This window comes from Schistocerca gregaria, chromosome 7 (genome assembly GCF_023897955.1).
Source record: "Schistocerca gregaria isolate iqSchGreg1 chromosome 7, iqSchGreg1.2, whole genome shotgun sequence".
NCBI lineage: Eukaryota > Metazoa > Arthropoda > Insecta > Orthoptera > Acrididae > Schistocerca > Schistocerca gregaria.
The window spans coordinates 536,715,507-536,741,490 of NC_064926.1; the positions used below are offsets into that span (position 1 = coordinate 536,715,507).

General features: G+C 44.6%; 1 protein-coding gene across 3 annotated transcripts in view; it reads left to right on the top strand.

The window, feature by feature from the left end:
- LOC126282063 (transient receptor potential protein) overlaps window positions 1-25,984 on the top strand; it is a 413,093-nt gene that overhangs the window by 355,295 nt on the left and 31,814 nt on the right. For all 3 annotated transcript variants that reach the window (XM_049981506.1, XM_049981508.1, XM_049981507.1), the window contains exons 17-19: window positions 724-946; window positions 13,975-14,242; window positions 24,537-24,871. In XM_049981506.1, the coding sequence (XP_049837463.1) occupies window positions 724-946; window positions 13,975-14,242; window positions 24,537-24,871 (826 nt within the window). The remainder of the gene's footprint in view (window positions 1-723; window positions 947-13,974; window positions 14,243-24,536; window positions 24,872-25,984) is intronic.

Consider the following 25,984-nt stretch of genomic DNA (forward strand, 5'->3'; position numbering starts at 1 on the left):
GATACGATAAACCGCAATCGTGACAGGCTACAATCCGACCTTTATCAAAGTCAGAAACGTGATGGTACGCATTTCTCCTCGTTACACGAGGCATCACAAGAACGTTTCACCAGGCAACGCCGGTCAACTGCTGTTTGTGTATGTCAAATCGGTTGGAAAGTTTCCTCATGTCAGCACATTGTAGGGGTCACCAACGGTGCCAACCTTGTGTGAATGTTCTGAAAATCTACTCATTTGCATAACACAGCATCTTCTTACTGTAGGTTAAATATGGCGTCTGTAGCACGTCATCTTTGTGGTGTAGCAATTTTAATGGCCAGTAGTGTAAAATGCCTTGAACTATTGTTGACAATAGGTACATCGCAGCAATCAGTATCCCGCGATTTGGTATCTCAATGGTATCTAATCGTCAACTAGTAGCTCCAGCTGGCTGTGGAGTACATGAAGGATACTCCCTCGGCAAATTGAGACCACTGTCAAGGCTACAGGCGGTGTGGGAGTGATTCTGCTACGGGAGACTAATTTTTGTCCAGCGTCTGTAATACAACAGAGAACAGTATGCCGAAATTCTTGATTCACAGTCCACTTTCAGGTTGAAAGAAAGGAATGAGAATGCGCAGCACTTTTCGCTCTCTAGTCGGGGACCCAGATGAGCCCGTTCTCGAGTCAGGGCTCGGCGTCTGCCAGACAGTGATACGCTGTGCCGTGTTGGCTGGTGTGCAGAAAAAGTCGCGGGAGATGGCGCAGGAGCGCCACGACACGGTGATGCACCTGCTGGTGCGCCGCTACGTGACGGCCGAGCAACGCAAGCGCGACGACTTCGGCATCACCGAGGACGACGTCATCGAGATCCGACAGGACATCTCGACGCTGCGCTACGACCTCATCGACATCCTGCGCACGAACGGCATGACCACGCCCAACGTCGACATGCAGGAGTCGGCAGGTTTGCTCAGCACGCACTCTTTTATTCCTCTTCCTGTTTCGTCGGTCTAACTGAGGACCGTGCCATTCAACGATCCTCTTTGCCGTGGATCTCGACGATCGTCCAGTAGTTGCGAATCCTCTGGCTGTGCTGTTCCTTCCCCATCTTTATCCGACAGGCACCTGTCTTGTATCCTGGTGATTTGTGCTGGAACCTTACTTGCTTAAGTATCCTCGTGGGAGGTGCCAAGTCTATTAAGTCTCTTCGTGTACCTCCCATTTCCTATAGATCTTTTATCACTTCTTTCTACCAAGGTGACTTGGTCCTCCTATTCTGCCAGAATGCGAGAAGCTGACTGGTTAACCTTCTGGGATGCATCCTGCAGGCTTGTCCACATATGGCGGAGGGGGGGGGGGGGATATGATGTCGGTGGTAACTTGGTTAAGATAGGTACTCAAACTGGTGGCACTAATGTGCATTTCGTGCAACTATTTCAGCGTCATGATTAGCCTCACTTAATGCGGCTGTTAGGCGTGTTAACATGGGCTGGGGAGGGCACTGGTGGCAGAGGGCATGGATCACATCTCAGTGGTGCCAGTTGGGTCTATCAGTACATCCAGTTTCACTGGGCATGGCCTGCACCTCAATAGGTATGGGAAGAGGAGGCTGGCTAAGCTTATAGGTGACAGTGTGGTGTCACTCCTGGAAAAATTCCCGTAGCAGTCGGTGTTAGAGCTGCACCTTTTTTTTAGACTGAAGTCAGCTGATAGATGTACCTGCTTAAGGTAAGTCCCTCTAACTAAGGGTTCACCTTCAGAGGATGTAATGTTTCCAAGTAGAGAAGCAATTTGCATATTGCATCAAAATATAAGAGGTATTAGAGACAAAGTTAGTGAACTGCTAATAGATGTTCACTCTGAAATTATTGGTATATCAGAGCACCACTTAAATAATTTGATACTTCAGAGGCTTCCTTTACCAGGCTACAGATTAGCTGGCTGTTTCTCAAGGAGTTCCTGTGGGGTGGGAGAGTGCCTTAGTATTCGAACGGTATCAAAAGTGAGTGATATTTCTACACGAAAATTAGTCTACTTTGCTTATTTTCATTCGCTTATGTCGTATGGTATTATATTTTGGGGTACCTCTTCCCATTTTATAAGGATATTTTTGGCTCAGAAACGGGTGGTTCGGGCAATAAGTGGTGTGAGTTCACAAACCTCTTGTCGACCTCGGTTCACGAGTCTGGGTATTTCGACATTGGCCTCTCAATATGTATATTCCTTATTGTCGTTTCTTGTTACCAATATTAGTTTATTCCCTAGAATAAGCAGCTACCAGAAATCAAACCTGCATTTGAATGGGACTTCCTTAACTCTTGTGCAAAAAGGTGTGCAGCATACTGCTGCATCCATTCACAGTAAGTTGCCACTCGAATTCAAAAATCTTAGCAGTAGTCCATGCGCTTTCAAATCCAAACTGAAGAGTTTTCTCATGGGTCACTGCTATTCTGTCGAAGAGTTCCTTGAAAAATTAAGCTGATTCTTATTGTATTGCTGATAGCGTTTACTTAAACTTATGGACTACGGAACTTGACGTGTAAATAAATTTACAAAAGTGGTTAGACGTCTCTTAAGAGCCACATCAGTGATTTTTGACAGCGTTCGCAGATCTCCTGCTCTCGTTATCTTGTACATTTCTTAACTGATAACAGTATTTCCCTCGTATATTTGTTCCCTGGATTTCAAGATTGTTTATCACACGCTTCGCGTTCAGTACTAGACACTCTGAAGCATACAGGACTTTGGGGTGGATGAATTTCTGGTAATGCTTCACTTTTTGTGTTGTGGGAGAGAGATTTTTTTGTTATAGGTGTTCTTTGCCAGTTGGTATGTCAGTTCCAGCTTGTTCATTCGAGTTAATAATGCTGTTCATTCGGAAAGATTGTGTTCTACCCAGCCTTCTAGGCATTTCAACCGGCTTGTTTTCTTCGTTTCTCCCTGCTCTAGGCACAGTGTGTAATGAGAATCACTGATGTTGTGATGCACAGTTGTTTTTGTTAAGCGACATATTTAGCTCTAAACTGTGCTGCTTACTGTTTGAGAACAGTGACTTACTGCACTGAATTAGACAAAAGTGCCACCCTGTCAGCAAATGGCAGGCGATCAGCATTGAGCCCCAGAAATACCGTTTGGAAGCCAGTGCGTAGCTAACTCCTTTCACCACTTTATTATTACCTTTTCCAGTGCTCAATTAATATTCCTGTCCTGATTTCAAAATTTTGTTGCAAGTGTTCCTCTTAACTCTACTTCGTAATCTGGTATTGTTTAAAGTCTGCTGGATAAGATTCTGGGTCTTCTGGTTCACTGCTGGTTCCAGCAGGATCTTCATGAGACTCCATCTATGATTCGAGTCCTTTAACTTCCTAAAATCAACAAAGACAGCGACGTACTTCTTACCAGCTATTTTCGCTTTTTGCAGTACTGACTTCAGACTGAGCACCTGTTTGGTGATAGAGCTATATTCCCGTCTGGTTTTTAAAGTAAAGACTTGGTAGATTGTACAGGCTAAGGTTTCATTTAAAGTTTCTGTAGAAATTTATGATATTCTTCTTCTTGAAGCCTTCGTCCAGCTGTGTTAAATGGCCCTTAGTGCGCTGAGGCTTTACTCTGCTAACGGTTCTGTCAGCTAATTGGCGCAGCTCTATGAATTTATCCCTGTTCTCATGTGTCTCTTGCAAGTTTAATTTCAACCATTCTGTCTGTCTTTGCACCACCACAGACTGTTGTCCACCAGGCACGTTTCTTCTGTTTTACCCATGAAGCTGTCTCTGTTGCAACTTTCATTAGCTTGTTCCTTTGTCCCTCAATTCATCCCAATTGCTACATTCCACTGCTTCCAATTTCTCTATGAGCTGTTTACAAGTTGACAGTTTCTGTAAATCACACTTATCAAGTTTGAATGACGGTTTTCTTAGTGTTCCTGGGCAGAAATCTCAGTTTTATTTTGAAGACATAGTGGTCTGAATCTGAATTTCCTCCATGTAATACTCTGACATATGATTCCATGACTGCTACATGATCTACCTGCTTTTCTCCCAAGAGGAGGTTGAGTGATGTCCAGGTCTTTTGTTTCAGCTGCTAATCGCTTGAAGGCCGTTGAGTTCATTATCAATTTGAAAGCCTTACAAAGTCCCATTAGACATCCTTCATCCCAATTCGTTCGTATGTGCACTGAGTATTCTCCCACAATGTCTCTAAACTTGGGCTCTTTTCCTAACTGGGAATTGGAATGATCAATTACAATGATATGCTATCTTACCACACATATCAAAAAAAGTTTTGCATCAGCGAGAGTTCCGGAACCTGTACAAAAAATTGGAATAGAGATCAACATAAACATCATTTTCACCCTTTTCATTGCTCATGAAAACCACACATTGCATGTTGTACCACCATTCAGTGAGACCTTCAGAGATGGTGGTCCAGATTGCTGTGCACACCGGTACCTCTAATACCCAGTAGCACGTCCTCTTGCAATTGATGCATGCCTGTATTCATCGTGGCATACTATCCACAAGTTCATCAAGTTCCAGATTGTCCCACTCCTCAATGGCGATTCGGTGTAGATTCCTCAGAGTGGTTGGTGGATCACCTCGTCCGTAAACAGCCCTTTTCAATATATCTCAGACATGTTCGATAGGTTTCATATCTGGAGAACATGCTGGCCACTCTAGTCGAGCGATGTCGTTATCCTGAAGGAATTCATTCACAAGATGTGCATCATGGGGGCGAGAATTGTCGTCCATGAAGACGAATGACGCTGCCGATATGGTTGGACTATCCGTCGGAGGATGGCATTCAGGTGTCGTACAGCCGTTACGGCGTCTTCCATGACAACTAGCGGCGTACGTCGGCCTATATAATGCCATCCCAAAACAGCAGGGAACCTTCTCCTTGCTGCTCTCGCTGGGCATTGTGTGTATGGCGTTCAGCCTGAGCGGATTGCCTCCGAATACCTCAATCACGATTGTGTGGTTGAAGGCATTTGCGACACTCATCGGTGAAGAGGACGTGATGCCAGTCCTGAGCGGTCCATTCGGCATGTTGTTGAGCCCATCTGTACCACGGTGCATGGTGTCGTGGTTGCAAAGATGGACCGAGTCGTGGACGTCGGGAGTGAAGTTGCGCATCATGCAGTCTATCCGCACAGTTTAAGTCGTAATACGACGTCCTATGGTTGCACGAAAACCATTATTCATCATGGTGGCGTTGCTATCAGGATTCCTTCGAACCATAATACGTAGGTAGCGGTCATCCGTTGCAGTAGTAGCCCTTGGGCGGCCTTAGAAAGGCATGTCATCGACAGCTCCTGTCTCTCTGTATCTCCTCCATGTCCGAACAACATCACTTTGCTTCACTCCAAGACGCCTGCACACTTCCCTTGTTTAGAGCTCTTCCTGGCACAAAGTAACAATGCGGACGCGATCGAAACGCGGTACTGACCGTTACAGATAACACGAGCCGTGTACCTCCTTCCTGGTTGAATGACTGGAACTGATCAGCTGTCGGATTCCTTCCGTCTAATAAGCACTGCTCTTGAATGGCTGTTTACATATTTGGGCGTGTTTAGTGATATTTCTGAACAGTCAAAGGGACTGTGTCTGTGATACAATATCCACAGTCAATGACTGTCTTCAGGAGTTCTGGGAACTGGGGCGATGCAAAACTTTTTTTGATTTGTGTAATTATGTCCTCTAGTTCTTCCGCAAAGTTGTCGATATTTTCAGCGTTACGTTTGTTATCGTCATGGATGCGCACATGCATGTTTACTACGGTGGGGATCTTGTAGGTCCACCAGAAGGTTAGAAGAAACACCTATGCTACTGGATGAGCTTAAGTCAAAACTGAATCCAGTATTTCACTGTTTATCATAAAACCAGTCCCCAGGTGTGCAACATTCTTCCTTTTCCTTTGTCCTATCTTGCTTTTCATAATTCGGTAGTCCTATGAATTCTAAACATGTTCATCTGTACACTTTGTCTCCTGTATTTCTGTGAACAGTATCTTGTAGTGTGTCAAAGTGTGGTGTGTTTTCGTTTGCCCATTTGTGTAGCGAGTTGTTGTTCAATGTGCCAAAGTATTTCTGATTTTATGACTTATTTTGTTGTTAGCGGTTTCAGAATGCTTACCTGTATGTTACCCCAGTAGTGTCAACACCTTTATGTATTTTTATAAATAATTTTCACAGTTTAAGTGTGAATGTAACATTGTAACATTTAATTTGAGGGTCCGTTGTGTCTTGCTCCAAACTGGACACAAAGATCGAACTGTAGTCGTATTTGGGCTCCAACTGGGGTGCAGAAACAACAGATGAGTCTGGGATACATGCTGACTGGCTGTTTCATTTTGTATTATAGTAAAATACTAGGCTGTGATTGGGAGATTAAATATGTGTGTGCTGGCTTGGATGCACTCAGATTGTGACATTTCCGAGAAAGTGGCACAGCTTAGGATGTAGGAGATGGAAGAAAGGGATGGGGAATGATGACGTCATTCCATCGAGCTCTCCTTGCCACAGTCCTCCGGCTGCCACAGTCGAAAAATGGCCTGTGTGCATATCTGACCCAGAAACCATACTGCATTCCTACTCTCCTCGTACATATTTCCAATCACTTCTTCATCTGTACCGCTAGTAGGCATATAAACTTTTACCGTGGTTGGTGTTGGCACTGTATCTATCTTGTCTAAGATAATGTGTCCACTATGCTGTTCGAACTATCTTACCCGCATTCCTATTTCTTACCATTATTAATCATGTGCCCACATTACTTCTATTTAAATTTGTGTTGATAAGCCTGTACTTATCTGACCAGAAGTCCTGTTCTTCCTACCATTGCACTTCACTAATTCACACTATCACTAACTCCTGTCCAATTATTTTTCTTTTTCAGTTCTCTCGTATCTAGTTGAATAAGGAGCCTAACATTCCACTCTATGACATGTAGTAGGGTGACCTCTGAATACTTTACCCAAGAGAATGCTATGATCATTAAGCCACACAGTAGATCTGCACATCCTCGGGAAAAATAACGGCTGTAGTTTGTAGTTGTTTCACCTGTTCGAAGTAACCACACAGTAAGGCCAGGTTGGCTAGTGTCAGAAGGCCATTGAAGTGGATCATCCAGACCAGTGACCCTGTTTCCCCGCTTTATCTGGCATCTCCACAGATACTCGTCCAATGTACGACGAGCTGCATGTCGAATGAGTTCCACTTTTCCACGATGTATATTGCAAGAAGTCTGATCTCGATACTCTGTCTCTGTGGAGGCAAGCGTGCAGATCATATACGACTCGAAAGCTAACGACCAGCCCTATCTGAAACTGGCTTGAGCCAGTCGTTTGCCTACGTCGGCGCTCAGCCTCACACTGTCTTACATGAAACGACGCCGCTAGTGCACAACACATCAGGTAGTCTGTAGATGTCCCAAAATATGACTCCACGGTATATGATTTATCCTTTAGAAATCTTATACCTCGCGCAGCGAGATGCGTCCATGAAAACGCTCGGAATGAACGCGGAGAACCGCGAGCCGTGGTGCTTGCGCTACAACACGCAGTGTTAACACGAGGGCTATCCACAAAGTTCATTACGTTTTGGAATTAAAAATAAAGTATTGGAAATTTTTTTATCATATAGAGATCACAGCCACACTTAAATACTACTTTTCTGCATAGTTGCCATTTAAATAAAGACACTTATTGTAGCGATGGACGAGCTTGGAAATTCCTTTGTCGTAAAATTCGGCCGCCTGCGCCTTCAACCACGTGGTTACCTCTTCTTGAAGCTGTGCGTCGTCATCAAAACGCTGCATAGCCAACCACCTCTCAATTGCTGGGAATAAGTGGAAGTCGCTCGGTGCCAGGTCGGGACTGTACGGCGGATGAGGAAACAACTCCCACTTAAAAGATTCGAGAACTTCACGAGTGGCATTTGCCGTGTGGGCCCGGGCGTTGTAGTGAATGAGCAAGATCTTTGAGCCCAACTTTTCCCTGCGCTTGTTTTGTATTGTTCTTCTGAGGTTGTGCAGAGTTTGGCAATACCTTTGAAAGTTTATTTTAGTTGTCACCTTTCTCGTAAGCGTCCAAAAACGTTAACGCTGCAGCCAACAAACTTCGTGAAATTTGAGGAAAACTCACAGAGAGTTCCGTTATTGTGAAATTACAGTTTTCACGGACCGCGGCATCGACTTTTTCGACAAGTTCGGCAGTCACTATGCTGGGTCTTCCACTTCGCTCTTCGTCGTGAACGTTAGTTCGGCCATATGGAATTTTATGACCCATTGACGCACTCCACCTTCAGTGATTATGTTGTCCCCGTACACTTCACGAAGCTGCCGATAGATTTCTATTAGTGTACAGTATTTTGCAATCAGAAAATTTATTACAGCACGCACGTCACACTTCGCGGTATTTCCAATTAACGCTGACATTTCAAACTGTCACATTAACTCAACGGAGTACAGCACGAACCTCTCACTAGCCCGGCAGGAAGCCGACTGAGCGGCGGAGTGCCTTGATACCAAGATGGCCGCGCTAGCCCCGCCCCTAACGGACACAAACGAAAACGTAATGTACTTTGTGGATAGCCCTCGTATAATCTTTTGAGCAGGAAGTCCAAAAGCGCGATCAACGACAAACACGGACTACCGGAGCACGACAGCGTGAGGAAATCACAACAGGAAATGCACGCGAACCGAGTAAACAAGGATCCGGTTTGAGTCCAGCGTTCGAATGACTGCAAGTTCTATGCGCCCGAACGAGCAAAGTTAGATTCCAGAGTCACTGGCCGTTGTACGAGGGTTGCACCGCATTTTTTCTTCAAGAATTCTTTATTGAACATAATGAGAATTACACACATGAAAGAATGGTGTTTTACCCACCTACCCTATTTTTCCACGTAATCTCCAACCCGTTCTATGGCCTTCCTCCAGCGCGAAACAAGGGCGTCTATGCGCTGTCGGTATCAATCCTTGTCATGGTGGAGGATAAAGTCTATCACTGCGTAAATCACCTCTTCATCGTCCTCAAAATGTCTTCCACGAATGGTATCCTTTAATGGCTCAAACAAGTGGAAGTCCGAGGGGACTACTTGTGGATGGTCCCCTCGACTGCTGCGAATCGTAGAGTTCCGCCGAACCGCCTTCTGATGACCTCACTCTCCGTGCCCAGCGACTAACTGTACTTCTGCCGACAGAAGGTGCTCGATAGACTTTGCACAAGCGTTTGTGAATATTACCCACAGTTTCTTTCTCTGCAGTGAGAAATTCAATGACAGCACGTTGCTTGTAACGTACATCGCCTACAGACGCCATTTTGAAACTCTCCTGCAGCCACACTATCTGTCGAAAGTGACGGAAACTTGGCGCGCTCACTCAGAGAACTTCAAATAATACATACGTAACGTTTCGCATTCGCAGCATTGTTTCCGGCTGAGAAAAAAAAATGCGGTGCATTATTTTCTGTAAAACCCTCGTATATAACATTTACGCACCTTACGGTAGAGCCGGAGATTACACTTACTCTCAGCCGCGAACAGATCCTAACGTGATGTGCCTGGATCAGGTAGGAATATCAGTAGACTAAACTGAAAAAGAAAAAATTAAACTACCAAAACTACAAACATGTTTTCAAAAAAAAGTGTGTGAAATTTGTGCTGGATGCCTTTCATATAAGACAAAAATTTTAGGTTTTCCGATTATGGTGTAGTTACGTCAGAAACGGCAACATCAGTTGAAGGGAATGGGTGTCGCACTGACAAGAGGTTATAAGAGGAATAGCAAATAGAAGTTCTAAAAATGGTAATGGAGTGTAGTCAAACTCAGGTGATGCTGAAGGTATTAGACTTGGAAATAAGATACTAAATCAGTAAACGAGTCTTTCTTTTGGGCAAAATAACTGACGGCAGCAGAAGTTAAGAGGCTATAAAATTGTGATTGGAAATAGCAACAAAAGCATTTCTGGAAAAGATAAATGTAAACACCTAATACAATGTACATGTTAGGCAATCTTTCTGGAAGTATTTGAAGCACAGCCCTATAGGTAATCGAAATGAATACAGTAAAAAGTGCACACGGAAAGGGAATTGAACTTTAGAAATTTGATGCTATAGAAGAATGCTAAGAATTAGATGAGTAGATTGGATAATTAATGTAGAACTGTGGAGAAAAGAAATTAATGGTACAAATTGACTAAAAGAAGGGATAAATTCCTAGGAAATTTCTGCGACATACGGCAATTATCTGTTTAGAAATGGTGGAAAATGTGCAGGTCACAAATTGTAAAGTGAGACCGAGATTTGGCTGCATCAATCGGATAAAAATCGACGTACTTTATGGCAATGGAAGAGGATGTAGATGAAGATGAAATGGGAGATATGATACTGCGTGAAGAGTTTGACAGAGCACTGAAAGGCCTACGTCGAAACAAGGCCCCAGCAGTAGACAGCATTCCATTAGAACTACTGACAGCCTTGCCTTGGAAGAGTCAGTCCTGACGAAACTCTTCCATCTGGTGAGCAAGATTTATAAGACAGGCGAAATACCCTCAAAATTCAAGAAGAATATAATAATTCCAATCCCAAAGAAAGCAGGCGTTGACAGATGTGAAAATTACCGAACTATCAGTTTAATAAGTCACGGCTGCAAAATACTAACACGAATTCTTTACAGACGAATGGAAAAACTAGTAGAAGCCGACTTCGGGGAAGATCAGTTTGGATTCCGTAGAAATACTGGAACACGTGAGGCAATACTGACCCTACAACTCATCTTAGAAAATAGGTTAAGGAAAAGCAAACCTACGTTCCTAGCATTTGTAGACTTAGAGAAAGCGATTGACAATGTTGACTGGAATATTCTCTTTCAAATTATGAAGGTGCCAGGGGTAAAATACAGGGAACGAAAGGCCATTTACAATTTGTACAGAAACTTGATGGCAGTTATAAGAGTCGAGGGGCATGAAAAGGAAGCAGTGGTTGGGAAGGGAGTGAGGCAGGTTTGTAGCCTCTTCACGATGTTATTCAATCTGTATATTGAGCAAGCAGTAAAGGAAACAAAAGAAAAAGTCGGAGCAAGTATTAAAATCCATGGAGAAGAAATAAAAACTTTGAGGTCCGCCGATGACATTGTAATTCTGTCAGAGACAGCAAAGGACTTGGAAGACCAGATGAACGGAATGGACAGTGTCTTGAAAGGAGGATATAAGATGAACATCAACAAAAACAAAACGAGGATGATGGAATGTAGTCGAATTAAATTGGGTGATGCTGAAGATATTAGATTAGGAAATGAGACGGTTACAGTAGTAATATGAGTTTTGCTGTTTGGGGAGCAAAATAACTGATGATGGTCGAAGTAGAGAGGATATAAAATGTAGAATGGCAATGGCAAGGAAAGCGTTTCTGAAGAAGAGAAATTTGTTAACATCGAGTATAGGTTTAAGTGTGAGGAAGTCATTTCTGAAAGTATTTGTATGGAGTGTAGCGATGTATGAAAGTGAAACCTCTACGATAAATAGTATGGAAAAGAAGAGAATAGAAGCTTTCGAATTGTGGTGCTACAGGAGAATGCTGAAGATTAGGTGGGTAGACCACATAAATAATGAGGAGATATTGAATAGAATTGGGGAAAAGAGGAGTTTGCGGCACAGCTTGACTGGAAGAAGGGATCGGTTGGTAGGACATGTTCTGGGGCATAAAGGGATCACCAGTTTAGTATTGGAGGGCAGCGTGAAGGGTAAAAATCGTAGAGAGAGACCAAGAGATGAATACACTAAACAGATTCAGAAGGATGTAGATTGCAGTAGATACTGGGAGATGATGAAGCTTGCACAGGAGACAGTAGCATGGAGAGCTGCACCAAACCAGTCTCAGGACTGAAGACCACAACAACAACAACACTGACTACCTCTTATACGCTGCAGCAGTTATGCGAAACAGACATGCATAAGATAGATTATCATAGACAGGCGCGTCAATCCAGTACTCAGAATGAAGACATCAACAACACGATCACTTTTAACATCACCGTGCTGCGACGGCTCTAACTCGAAACATGTTTATACGTAACCTGGAATTGAGACTAGATACATAAATTGAGAATTTACAATTCTCAAATCCTTTCATTATTAGACACATCACTATTCAGTATCTTCTTTTACTTAAAGTACTTAAGTACTTAAAGTACTTGTCCGCAAAACTTAAAATCGTTTCTGCGAACTTTTCAGGAGCTAATAATGGTGCGATCAAATTATACCACAGTACTGAGAAGCTCTGCAGCATAAGATGTCTGGCGATTGTGGTACTGCCGCATTTAAAAGGCCGACGTTGAGCAGCAGGCAGGGGCAGCAGCAGCAGCAGCAAGCAGCAAGCGGCTGCGCAGTGTGGCGCCTCGCCGCGCCTCGCAGCAGTGAGCTCTCAGGCAGGAAATCGGAAATAAATGTGAGCTCCGGAGGCGGAAGCCGGGCGGCGCGAGTTGTTTGACTTTCCATATTGCTGCCGACGAGTGTGACAGCGGGTCGCTGTACGACGCGAGCTGCGCGCCTCTGGGAAAGCATTCCCACTCAATCCGTACTCTGCCCAGTGCTCGCTAGGTGTCCGTAAGGTACATTTAAAGACACACTACACACGCACTTTCTCTACCCGCGCAGCATCAATAAACGAGGTGATAAACAACATCAATACGTGGAAGAAGCATCATCTGTGGACTATGACTATTGATGCAGAATTTGTAAGCAGTAGATTAGATTACGCGAAAAGCTGAACAACGTTTATCGTGTGCAACCTTTGTCAACTGACAAGAAGCCGCTGTAAGTTCCACTTTCAAAATAAGTGTTTCTATTTAACAGCTTAAATTTTAAGCAAAGGAAATAGTCACAAAGACTGAAAAACTTCTAATTCATGTACAGAACAAGATACAAATCATTGAATATTTTCTGTGATTTTACGTAATTTCAGAGATACACCTACACTGAGTTCTTTCTGCGCTTTTACTCAATCATACCTCACCGACATGGGGAATCCAATTGGAAGGTCGTGTAACGGAACATCTTTTTCCGCACCTGGAAACAAGAACGCCGCAAGGTTTGTCCAGTCCGCATTCTTTATCATGGAGAGCACAATATTAACTTCGCTGCGAGCTTGGAAACCAGTGATTTCCTGATGAATACGAATTTAGTAAACTAATTTTGCAAGTTGTCTCATATGGCTTACTTGCTATCCACTTGGCAAATTTCCGGTCAGTTATTTCTAAATCACGCCATTCCCATCCCTACTCCCACCAATTGAGGTGCAACATCATCTGGACAGTCACGAATTAGGCAGTCCCTTCGTTGGTCTTTTGGTTATGACAAAAATACTAGTCATTTTCGATTATTTTCGGTGTCCCATCCCACTACCAATCATAGGAGTGCTACGTATTTCTTTCTCCTGCTGTTTTCCGGAGAGTGAATGACATATGTACCAAGTTTGCTTAAAACAGCTCAACACATTTAATACTTATACTGTCCATGTTCGAACAACCAGTCCCACCCCTATGGTCCAGTCTGCAACAGGACGGTTACCATTCACCTTAGCACCCTGGAATACTATGGATTGGACATCTATTGATCGTTTTCGATTATTTCAACAGGTCACCTCTTTCGCATCTCTAACCCTACCCTGACAGTGCTTATGAAGCTTTACACCTACCCCCCCCCCCCCCTCCCCTGGTATTTCTTCCAGGTAGTAAGTCATATTCGTACTATGTGGAAGATACTGGCCCAGGCGTTGCACAGTGATGTTCAGGTATCACTGCTTTCTCACCCCACCTCCAAAACGGGAAGATCTTGGGACGTCTTACCCTCACAGTACTTGTCTTCTGGTACTATGATACACATGGATCAGGAATGGGTGAAACTGCTAGAGGCGTTCTGCACGTAGTCTGGAATATACATACATACGCATATTCATTTATATACATATATGTAGACTACACTGGACTGTCTGTTCCGCAGTGGGCAAGAAGGGTCGCGTCATGGAGCGCCGACTGCTAAAGGACTTCCAGATCGGCTTCGTGGAGGGCATCGTGAGCGACGCCATCCGCAAGGGCCCTGGCGGACCAAAGGACGTGTTCAGCAAGATCGCCAAGGCCATCGGGAAGCGAACCAGCTCCAAGAAGAAGGACTGGAACGCCATGGTGCGCAAGAACACAGTGGCGCGAGACCCCATCGGTTCCACGACGGAAGCGCAGACACGCCGCAGCAGCCGCCAGAGTTTACGCAGGTACGTTCCGCTCACTCCGACAAAAGAGCCCTCTGCCACACGTCACTTATCTACACTTCGGTAAGTACCTAGCAACGTATGAGGTCAGTGAGTTATGATCACAGTCTTAATGTCGCCTTCTTATCGTCCTCAAGCATGGTACGTCGTGTGATAGTGTTGGAGTGGTCGTCGCGCACATACCGTCCGCTAAAGCAAGGTTGAACTGAGTGGTGAGATGATCCATAGAACTGCTTCTCTCGTTAATCATTACAACATCCGTGTTCGAATTTTCACCAGGGCACCTCATGTTGCGCTGAGGAAAGTTGTTTTGTTCCCAGAGCCCATAATTTTCGGGTATTCTCTATCTCTATCACTCACGCACTGTGGGCAGAGCTCAGCTGGCTGTAAGCACTTGCTAAGGTCCCGGTTGCACCTGTAGTGCTCTTTGATTCGGAAGTGGACAGCGAATCCGTACGTGTTAAAGCACCGAGCCGACCCCGGATCGAATCTGCCAGGCGGATTAACGACGAGGGTCGATGTGCCGGTCAGCCTGGACGTAGTTGTTAGGCGGTTTCCCCCATACCACCAGGTGAATACTAGGATGACACCACAGTCCTGCATCAGTTACACGATTCATTAATGTTTAGAAAAATTTCGCTCACTTTCACATGTATACGCAGACAATAGGGGTACATATATTCTGTCGCTGGGGGTAACGGGGTGACAACAGGAAGGGCATTCGACCACCCCTTAAATTATCCATTCCGCATCCATTAATAACCACGCCGATCCGCCCGATGCGAGCAAAAGCACAAAGAAAGAAGATTCGGAAGTGGACAGTGACTTTTCATTACAACAGTATCAGTATCGGGAGTTTCATTGAAGAAAACTATTTCACATTATTGTAGACCATTAGAATCGCAACATATTAAATATGTTGAAAATTAGTCTAAGGCAGGAAAAATAAACATATTTAACGTTTTTTATTTATTTACTTATTTCTATGCTGTTATATTTCATGACATTGTAATTATGTCAGAGATAGCAAAGGAACTGGAACAGCAGCTGAACAGAATGGACAGTATCTTGAAAGGATAATATAAGATGAACATAAACAAAAGCAAAACGAGGATAATGGAATGTAGTCGAATTAAGTCAGGTGATGCTGAGGGAATTAGATTAGAGAATGAGACACTTAAAGTAGTAAATGAGGTTTGCTATTTGAGAAGCAAAATAACTGATGATGGTCGATGTAGAGAGGATATAAAATGTAGACTGGCAATGGCAAGGAAAGCGTTTTTGAAGAAGAGAAATTTGTTAATATCGAGTATAGATTTAAGTGTTAGAAAATCTTTTCTGAAACTACTTCTATGGAGTGTAGCCATGTGTGGAAGTGAAACATGGACGATAAATAGTTTGTAAAAGAAGAGAATTGAAGCTTTCGAAATATGGCACAAAAGAATGTTGAAGACTAGATGGGTAGATCACATAACTAATGAGGAGGTACTGAATAGAACTGGGGAGAAGAGGAGTTTGTGGCACAACTTGACCAGAGGAAGGGATCGGTTGGTAAGACATGTTCTGAGGCATCAAGGAATCACCAATTTAGCATTGGAGGGAAGCATGGACGGTAAAAATCGTAGAGGGAGACCAGGTGATGAATACACTAAGCAGATTCAGAAGGGTGTATGTTGCTGCAGTTACTCAGAGATAAAGAGGCTTGCACAATGTACAGTAGTACAGAGAGGTGCATCGAACCAGTCTCTGGACTGAAGAACACAACAACATGTTTCACTCAACAGCACATTTAAATATTTGATATGCTCTCTTAATATTTTGTCATAATGCTTTCACCATATAGGGAAAATTCATTCAACGCTCTTCTGTCGCATATTTGTTAAACTTGCTGTTAGATTTTACTTTAAATCTATGACTGTCAGTTATACAGTAGTTTCGAATTTATATGTGACCCTTATTGAGTGCTCTAAGATAACTATTTCCTTAACATAAAATTGAATCGCTGTCAGCTAGTTGTTCTTTACTTTCGTTGAGAGAAAACTGTTAAAAGTACTTTTGGTCGGCATATAATTGATCAGTCTAATAAAGCTGTAGTAAAACTGGATGCGCCTACTCGTGAAATAGTCTGATAACCTCTGAAAATGCTGGTATAATCGTCCGTTTTATGTTCTACTCTTACTTCACTTCCTCTGAGCAGAAAAACACGAAAAAAAATTTCTGATTCATTTTATATATTTTCAATCAGTGACATTCATTTTAAGGATGGCATATGGTGCACGAGGCCTACTTATAGCGTTGTAGGGTCTTAGCTTTAGTAGTCTACCCAGTTTATCAATTTTCTGTTATATCTTTTCCGTTTGTTGCTTTCTGTAATGTACACCATCTGATCAAAATTATCCGAACACCTGTTAGTGGTCATCAATATCGAGAGAGTACATTCTCCCCTTTTCCTTCATGACTGCTTGAACTGTGCTGCAGATACTTTGAAACCTCCCCTTAGAAAAATTTATGAATTATTGTGCTGGTAAACCCCTTACCCTATTTGATTTTCAAACAGCTGAGCAAAACTGAACGTAATCAGACATTTCTCTCTTTACGTATTCTGATCATCACTAAACTGAGAAACAGTATTTTTGGCGCAACGCAATCTGACTTTCAATAATCCCTACAAAAGAATGGCCGTAAAAAACAATAACCTATACCTTTCATGAATCACTAATGCCAGCTAAATCAAGGATTCTAACTACTGAAGTCAATAACTACTGATAGATGTAGTTAGCAAATGAAAGATTTTGATAGAGATCAAACAATGTACACTCCTGGAAATGGAAAAAAGAACACATTGACACCGGTGTGTCAGACCCACCATACTTGCTCCGGACACTGCGAGAGGGCTGTACAAGCAATGATCACACGCACGGCACAGCGGACACACCAGGAACCGCGGTGTTGGCCGTCGAATGGCGCTAGCTGCGCAGCATTTGTGCACCGCCGCCGTCAGTGTCAGCCAGTTTGCCGTGGCATACGGAGCTCCATCGCAGTCTTTAACACTGGTAGCATGCCGCGACAGCGTGGACGTGAACTGTATGTGCAGTTGACGGACTTTGAGCGAGGGCGTATAGTGGGCATGCGGGAGGCCGTGTGGACGTACCGCCGAATTGCTCAACACGTGGGGCGTGAGGTCTCCACAGTACATCGATGTTGTCGCCAGTGGTCGGCGGAAGGTGCACGTGCCCGTCGACCTGGGACCGGACAGCAGCGACGCACGGATGCACGCCAAGACCGTAGGATCCTACGCAGTGCCGTAGGGGACCGCACCGCCACTTCCCAGCAAATTAGGCACACTGTTGCTCCTGGGATATCGGCGAGGACCATTCGCAACCGTCTCCATGAAGCTGGGCTACGGTCCCGCACACAGTTAGGCCGTCTTCCGCTCACGCTCCAACATCGTGCAGCCTGCCTCTAGTGGTGTCGCGACAGGCGTGAATGGAGGGACGAATGGAGACGTGTCGTCTTCAGTGATGAGAGTCGCTTCTGCCTTGGTGCCAATGATGGTCGTATGTGTGTTTGGCGCCGTGCAGGTGAGCGCCACAATTAGGACTGCATACGACCGAGGCACACAGGGCCAACACCCGGCATCATGGTGTGGGGAGCGATCTCCTACACTGGCCGTACACCTCTGGTGATCGTCGAGGGGACACTGAATAGTGCACGGTACATCCAAACCGTCATCGAACCCATCGTTCTACCATTCCTAGACCGGCAAGGGAACTTGCTGTTCCAACAGGACATTGCACGTCCGCATGTATCCCGTGCCACCCAACGTGCTCTAGAAGGTGTAAGTCAACTACCCTGGCCAGCAAGATCTCCGGATCTGTCCCCCATTGAGCATGTTTGGGACTGGATGAAGCGTCGTCTCACGCGGTCTGCACGTCCAGCACGAACGCTGGTCCAACTGAGGCTCCAGGGGGAAATGGCATGGCAAGCCGTTCGACAGGACTACATCCAGCATCTCTACGATCGTCTCCATGGGAGAATAGCAGCCTGCATTGCTGCGAAAGGTGGATATACACTGTACTAGTGCCGACACTGTGCATGCTCTGTTGCCTGTGTCTATGTGCCTGTGGTTCTGTCAGTGTGATCATGTGATGTATCTGATCCCAGGAATGTGTCAATAAAGTTTCCCCTTCCTGGGACAATGAATTCACGGTGTTCTTATTTCAATTTCCAGGAGTGTATTTACCTTAATAGTGTTCAAAGGTCATTATATATATATATATATATATATATATATATATATATAAGTTCATGACATTCAGTCTTAGAAATTTCATTTTTCTGACGGACACACGTCCAGATCGTCAGCTCTCAAAACTCTGCCAGCTTTCTTCCCACATCCACCCCTGCTGGTGGCTCACCTCCAACTGTGCAACGCTACATGCTGTTTACTTCCAACTGTCCAACACTACAATAGAGAATATTCCAACAATGCCAACCAGCCACAGACTGCACACAGCCAGAGATTTTCTACAGAGCGTGACATGGCGTTACCAACATAAAAACCTAAAAGGCCTACTTACAACTTTCAATGAGATAACTTAATGTCTATGGCGAAATGGCAGGCTGTTCTTCATCAAGAGCCGACACCAGAGACACTGGTAATGCGGGACGCTGGGGTTTGGACGGAAGCCGACGTTACAACGTATCCCAAAGATGTTCTATTGGATTCATGTCGGGACTATGGGTAGACCAGCCCGACTCTGGAACGTTATTGTCCACAAACCCTTGCCTCACAGATGCTGCTTCATGACATGGAGCGATGTCACGCCGATTAAACAGCCATCATCTTCAAACTGTTCCTCTACCGTACGCAGTACACAAAGTCGTAAAATGTGTTTGTTTCCGTACTTCAGTGCTGACACTACATGTGTTGGCAAGTAATGTTTTCAAGGCATTTGTCAAACCCAAACCCGTCCATCGGACTGCCACTGTGTTCGGTACGAAGCGTCACTCAAAATGATTCGTTTCCAGTCATCCGCTGTCCTGTGGCATCGCTCTTTGCAGCACCTCAAGCGGCCCTCAGCGCTGACAACAGACCTGTGTGTGAGCTGTTGCTCCACCGTTGCACCCCATTCATCCTGACTCCCCTACACACCGTCGCTGTGGTAGCTGGACTGCTGGCTGATCTGTGGAACCCACGAGTGATTCATTACCCTGATTTTTACAGCCACCCTACGCAAGGCTCGACAGTCCCTGTCTATCAGCACACGAGGTCTGTCTGGCGTTGCTTCAGCTGCGGTTGTTCCGCTGCATTTGTATTTCGCAGTCACACCAGCACCATTCGCCTTCATCAGTTTTAAAGGGTCTAAACGTCCCTAATGGATTAGTTACTAAGGTGACACCACGTGACTAGTCCATGTTCGAAGTCACTGACCTCTACAGGCAGACGGTTCCGGCTGTTGCTGCAGCTCTGCTAATACACTACTGGCCATTAAAATTGCTGCGCCAGGAAGAAATGCAGATGATAAACGGGTATTCATTGGACAAATATATTATACTAGAACTGACATGTGATTACATTTTTCAAGCAATTTGGGGGCATAGATCCTGAGAAGTCAGTACCCAGAATAACCACCTCTGGCTGTAATAACGGCCTTGATATGCCTGGGCATTAAGTCAAACACAGATGGCATGTACAGGTACAGCTGCCCATGCAGCTTCAACACGATACCATAGCTCATCAAGAGTAGTGACTGGCGTATTGTGATGAGCCAGTTGCTCGGCCACCATTGACCAGACGTTTTCAATTAGTGAGAGATATGGAGAATGTGATGGTCAGGGCAGCAGTCGAACATTTTCTGTATCCAGAAAGGCCCGTAGAAGACCTGCAAGACCTGCAACATGCGGTCCTGCATTATCCTGCTGAAATGTAGGGTCTCGCAGGGATCGAATCAAGGGTAAAGCCACGGGTCGTAACACATCTGAAACGTAACGTCCACTGTTCAAAGTGCCGTCAATGCGAACAAGATGTGACGTGTAACCAATGGCACCCCATACCATCACGCCGGGTGATACACCAGTATGGCGATGACGAATACATGCTTCCAATGTGCGTTCACTGCGATGTCACCAAACACGGATGCTATCATCATGATGCTGTAAACAGAACCTGGATTCATCCAAAAAAATGTTTTGCCATTCGTGCACCCAGGTTCGTCGTTGAATACACCATCGCAGGAGCTCCTGTGTGTGATGCATCGTCAAGGGTAAGCGTAGCCATGGTCTCCAAGCTGACAGTCCATGCTGCTGCAAACGTCCTCGAACTGTCCGTGCAGATGGTTGTTGTCTTGCAAACGTCCCCATCTGATTACTCAGGGATAGAGACGTGGCTGCACTATCCGTTACAGCCATGAGGATAAGATGCCTGTCATCTCGAATGCTAGTGATACGTGGCCGTTGGGATCTAGCACGGCGTTTCGCATTACCCCCCTGAACCCACCAATTCCATATTCTGCTAACAGTCATTGGATCTCGACCAACGCGAGCAGCAATGTCGCGATACGATAAACCGCAATCGCGATAGGCTACAATCAGACCTTTATCAAAGGCTGGAACTGTGATGGCACGCATTTCTCCTCTTTACATGAGGCATCAGAACAACGTTTCACCAGGCAACGCCGGGCCACTGCTGTTTGTGTGTGTGAAATCGGTTGGAAACTTTCCTCATGTCAGCACGTTGTCGGTGTCGTCACCGTCGCCAACCTTATGTGAATGCTCTGAAAAGCTAATCATCTGCATATCACAGCATCTTCTTGCTGTCGGTTACATTTCGCGTCTGTAGCACATCTTCGTGGTGTAGCAATTTTAAGGGCCAGTAGTGTACTCTGCACTGCCTTTCACAACGACAGGTCCACATCTCGCGATGAGTGGCCAATCCGTGTTACTTGAGGTGTCCAAGTACTTTTGATCAAATAGTGTTGGTATCCTATTGATTTTGGCTTTACAGTCTTTTGTGTGGTCGTTGACATAATAGAGTCATGTACCAGGGGAAACCAGGGAGAGGATGTTGTTTGGTGGCAAGTGTCCTGTTTCTATAGCACTGTAAGGTGTCAGGCAAATCCAACACCTTCCATGAAAACCCTGACATGATAAGCAAATCCAGTAGTATGTCACATAGCTCCGAATAAATCGTGACATTAAATTAATCAAAGTAATACGAGTAACGAGTGAGCAAATGGAATACCACAGACTAACACAAGAATGCCTAAATGCATGTCGTACCTTCCCACCGTTAGACCGACGCAGTTCCGAGGGGAGAAACGAGAACAGAAGCCGAGAGCAGAACCGTGTTAAGCTAGAAGGCCCTACGATAAGGGACGGTCTGGACACCCACGTCGCCAGCTAACCACTGGGCCAACCCAAGCTGCAAGTTTTAGTGTGAGACTTTTTCGCCTCTTTGTTACGTTGCAAACTTTAAAAACATTGCCCCACCACGAAAAGTATAACGTTTCGCATTGGATAGACAGAATTTTTGTGGGTGGAGCTTAAGGTTAACATCGAGACCCTGATTGGTCAGATGAAAACACAGCCAGATAGCTTTTTTAAAACAACTTCGGTAATTTGTAGTAAGGAGAAGTTAGGTCGGAGTTAGTTCCGAGACGGTGAGCTGGATGGCTGCTGCGCCGGCCGCCGCCCCTCTGACGAACACCGACAAGGTAATGAACGCACGCGATGCCGCATAACAGCGCATAAAGCTTCACTCAGAACTGCAGAAGTCTCATCTGTTACACCTCCTTTTTTGCGTAATACTAGTGTCGATCGTCAATTAAAGCTCATGGTTTTCACATTTGCCACTTGAAGTAAAAATCTGAAACGCGATGATTTTTCTGTTATATAGTTATTGAGAAGCCACGTCAGCCACTGTAATTTACGACAAGTTAGATAAGTTATTAAAGATAATTGAGTGTCACTGTAGACCATTTTGATAGTTTTCTCTTTTGTGAAACTTAATTTAAACCTAGATTATAGATGTGATATGGCATAGGTCATCCTTCGATCCATTGTAGAACTTGGAAACCCATTCAGGGAATATTCGTTCAAGTTTTTGTTGAACGCAGTTGGTTTTTACCATCCTGTATTAAGACATTTCCTTTTATCAATAGTGCAATTTACAAACGATGTTTTGCGAGTAGAATAAAATTTCTAATGGTAAACATAACTGCTTTTTCGACGTTATTTTACCAGTTAATTAAAAATAGGAAAGCCTTGAACCCCTTCCACTAAATTTAGTTAGTATTAAGATTATTTTACAGGGAGTGCAGTGGTGCTGATGCTGAGATCATTAAGTATTTGGTTATATCATCGCTAGTCTCAATGAACTCTTCTGAATTCTACATGTCATGTGTGGTCTGGCGTCTCCTTACCAGCAACGGGTCGCAGATTCAAACTAGTCAATACCCTAAAAAACACGCTCAGAGCGTCGTTGCGCGAAAGTGGTAGGGAGACACGATATAGAACACAACTGCACACATTTGTTAACATGGTTCTTTACTCATAAGAACAAGAAGCTACCTATCTTTAACTAAGTTGCTGTGCTACGAGCTCTTCCGTAACAGTCCACGTAACCCTCACTGGTCGTCAAGTAAAAGTCCCACTATAAACACTGCACTCATAGCCGTCTGACATGAACTGACAGACGCCAACTAGAATGGTAAATGAGCTAGTAACTGAGCTGACTGCGACTGCAGCTGACTGGACTCACTGTCTGTGACTGACCGGGCTCTCCAGTCTGCGGCGGTGATCAGAATACTGGAGGTTGAAAGGGCGTTGGTGGCGCATTGCTTGCAAGCCTGTCTTTGGCCTCTCTCCTCATAGGCGCACTTCATTCAGCGCCCACTATCGATCTTCTTGCAAGCTCTTTGCCGACTGGTGGGCTGGCAACAGCTGACATCAGCGCACAGTTCAATATATAAGTTCTTTGATTTTTGTGGAGTAGCTCAATTTACATATAACTACCACTTCGAGTTAAGGTGCTACAGGTTGACAACTATCAAGATATTGTGCACATCTGTCAGTGTTTTGCGTTTTTTCACACAAAGTGTGGAGTCTAGTGTCGGTTACAACTGAATATGTTTTAATTGAATCACATTATGTTTGAATACATTACTGAATCCTGTGAGAACATTGAAAAATGTAAACGAAAGTTCCTTTCATAATTACCAGCAACAAAATTAATCTCTTATTTCAATTGGTTTCAATTACAAGATGATATTGCCTCGATGCTCCATTTTTGCCATCCTGAACTAGATTCAGTTACACGATAAATCACACAAATCGAAAGATTGTAAATTCAAATAAATACTTAGGGATTACAATTACGAATAATTTACCTTGGAACGATCACGTAGATAAAGTTGAGAGGAAAGCGAACCAAAGACTGCGATTTATTGACGGAACACTTACAAAATGCAACAGATCTAGTAAAGAGACTGCTTACAATACGTTTGCCTGTCCTCCTCTCGAGCATTGCTGCGCAACGTGAGACCCCTATCAGAAAGGACTGATGGAGAACATTGAAAAAGTTCAAAGAAGGGCAGCTTGTTTTGTATTGTCGTGAAATAGCGGAGAGAGTGCCACAGATATTTTACAAGATTTGGTGTGGACGTCATTAAAACAAAGGCGTTTCTCGTTGCAGCAGGATCTTCTCGTGAAATTTCAATCACCAGCTCTCTCTCTCTAATGCGAAAAATTTTTGTTGGTGCCCGACTACATAGGGAGACTTGACCATCACAATAAAATAAGAAAAATAAGAGCTCACACGGAAAGATTCGAGTGTCCGTTTTTCCCATGCACACTGTTCGAGAGTAGAAGGTGCGATGCCACTACCTGAATTTACTGTATTATTATTAGACAATGCGGCATCGAACTTCCGGAAAGCGGCTCTCACGTGTAATAGGTTTGAATAGACACCGGTGATCCAACTACTAAACGGAATTTTTGGAATAAATAATGATAATGGCGCGTAAAAAACTTATTTTTACGTCTATACTTGATTATTAGTAGCACTGATAATCTCTTTGAAGTGACTGAACAGGGAGCACTTAATTATGTATGTTTGATATTGACTGGCAGCAGGACATTACTCATTTAAAACAATAACAGTGGCGGAAATCGTTTCACAATACATAACACACATGATAAAAACTTTAACTTGTTTTAGGTTAATGTAAACTACACAAATTACTACACAAAAAGTAATCGTGCAGATGTGGATGTAATACTGTCTGGCCCCTCGCAGGTACATCATCGAGAAGCAGAAGGAGGGCCTCGACCCCGAGAAGCTGCTGGAGTACAACCCGCGGCTGTCGACGCTGACGCCGTCGGCGCGCGTCGCCTACGCCAAGTTCAAGATCAGCAAGATCCGCCAGGAGTACGACTCGGGCGCGCGCGGCAGCGTCAGCAGCGACACGGCGCGCGTCGCCGTTGAGGACGAGGTGCGCGGCGCCGACGACGTGTTCGACGGCCCGGTCAGGGCGCCGGTTGCCAACGCCAGGCCCGCGGGGGGCGCCCCCTCCAGTGCTGCCAACCGCTGGGCGCGCGCCGGCGCCAAGATCGCTTCCAACGCTGCCAACCGTAAGACCACGCGCTGCACTATTCATTACTAGTCACAAAAGACAACATTCTCTCCACACAGCCATTCTCTGTTTCTCGCATATGTTCAGGGTGTCACAGACCCTCTTTCTCAAAAACTGCCCGTGCAAGTTAAAAACGCTTACCTCAGATTCGAGAATTCTCCAGAAAATGGGAAATTGGTTATTTAATTTTTCCTTATTAGCATGCGTGCACCATATTTCATCTGAGAAAAAACTTGGGTTAATCATTCTTGCAAAAGACTGTTGGTCAATATGTCACGAGACAACACTCAGTGACTTAGCTCGAATATTATTGTTAATTTATTTTTTTAATACATTTTAGCACAGCTCTTAAGAAGCTTCCTTGCGTGCACCCGAACAGCCCATCAAGGACCTACGGCACCGACCGACCGCCGTGTCGTCCTCATCAACAGGCGTCACTGGCTGCAGACATGTAGGGGTACTTGGTCAGCGCGCAGGTCTCTCGGCCGTTTTGTCACTTTATGAGACTGGAGCCGCTACTTCTCAATCGAGTAACTCCTCAGTTTGCCTCACACTGGTTGAGTACACCCTGCTCGTGAACAGGGCTCGGCAGACCAGATGAGAACCCACCCGAGTGTTAGCCCGGCCCGACGGCGCTTAACTTCGGTGATCTGACGGGAACCGTTTTGCGTGCAAAAAATAAATGTTTAATCAAGAACTCGAGTTGAATGCCTCTTTAGAAGCAGCATTTTTACGTTCCGTTACGAGACAAGAGCGTGTGTCTGAGACCAGTATCAAGTAGCCAGCAGCAAACGGATAGTGGGAAGAGTTGCTACTTGAAAGAGAGAACGAACATTGACTAATGGCGACATCAGTGCCAAACCGTCAGTACTTATTGATAATTAATTCCTAACTTTAGTGGTTAAATATCAAAGAGATCTCAAGGAACATGTAACTGCTAATTTATTAAGCCACAGTGTGATGTAAATATTGTTATTTCAGTATCGAACAACTGACTTCATAGTTGGAAACGATTATTTCCAGTCGTACACGAATGTGTACAAACTACGATTTAACGTTTGCAGTACATTCGGGGCTACGTCAACACACCAGTCGTCGCCCAGACTCGATA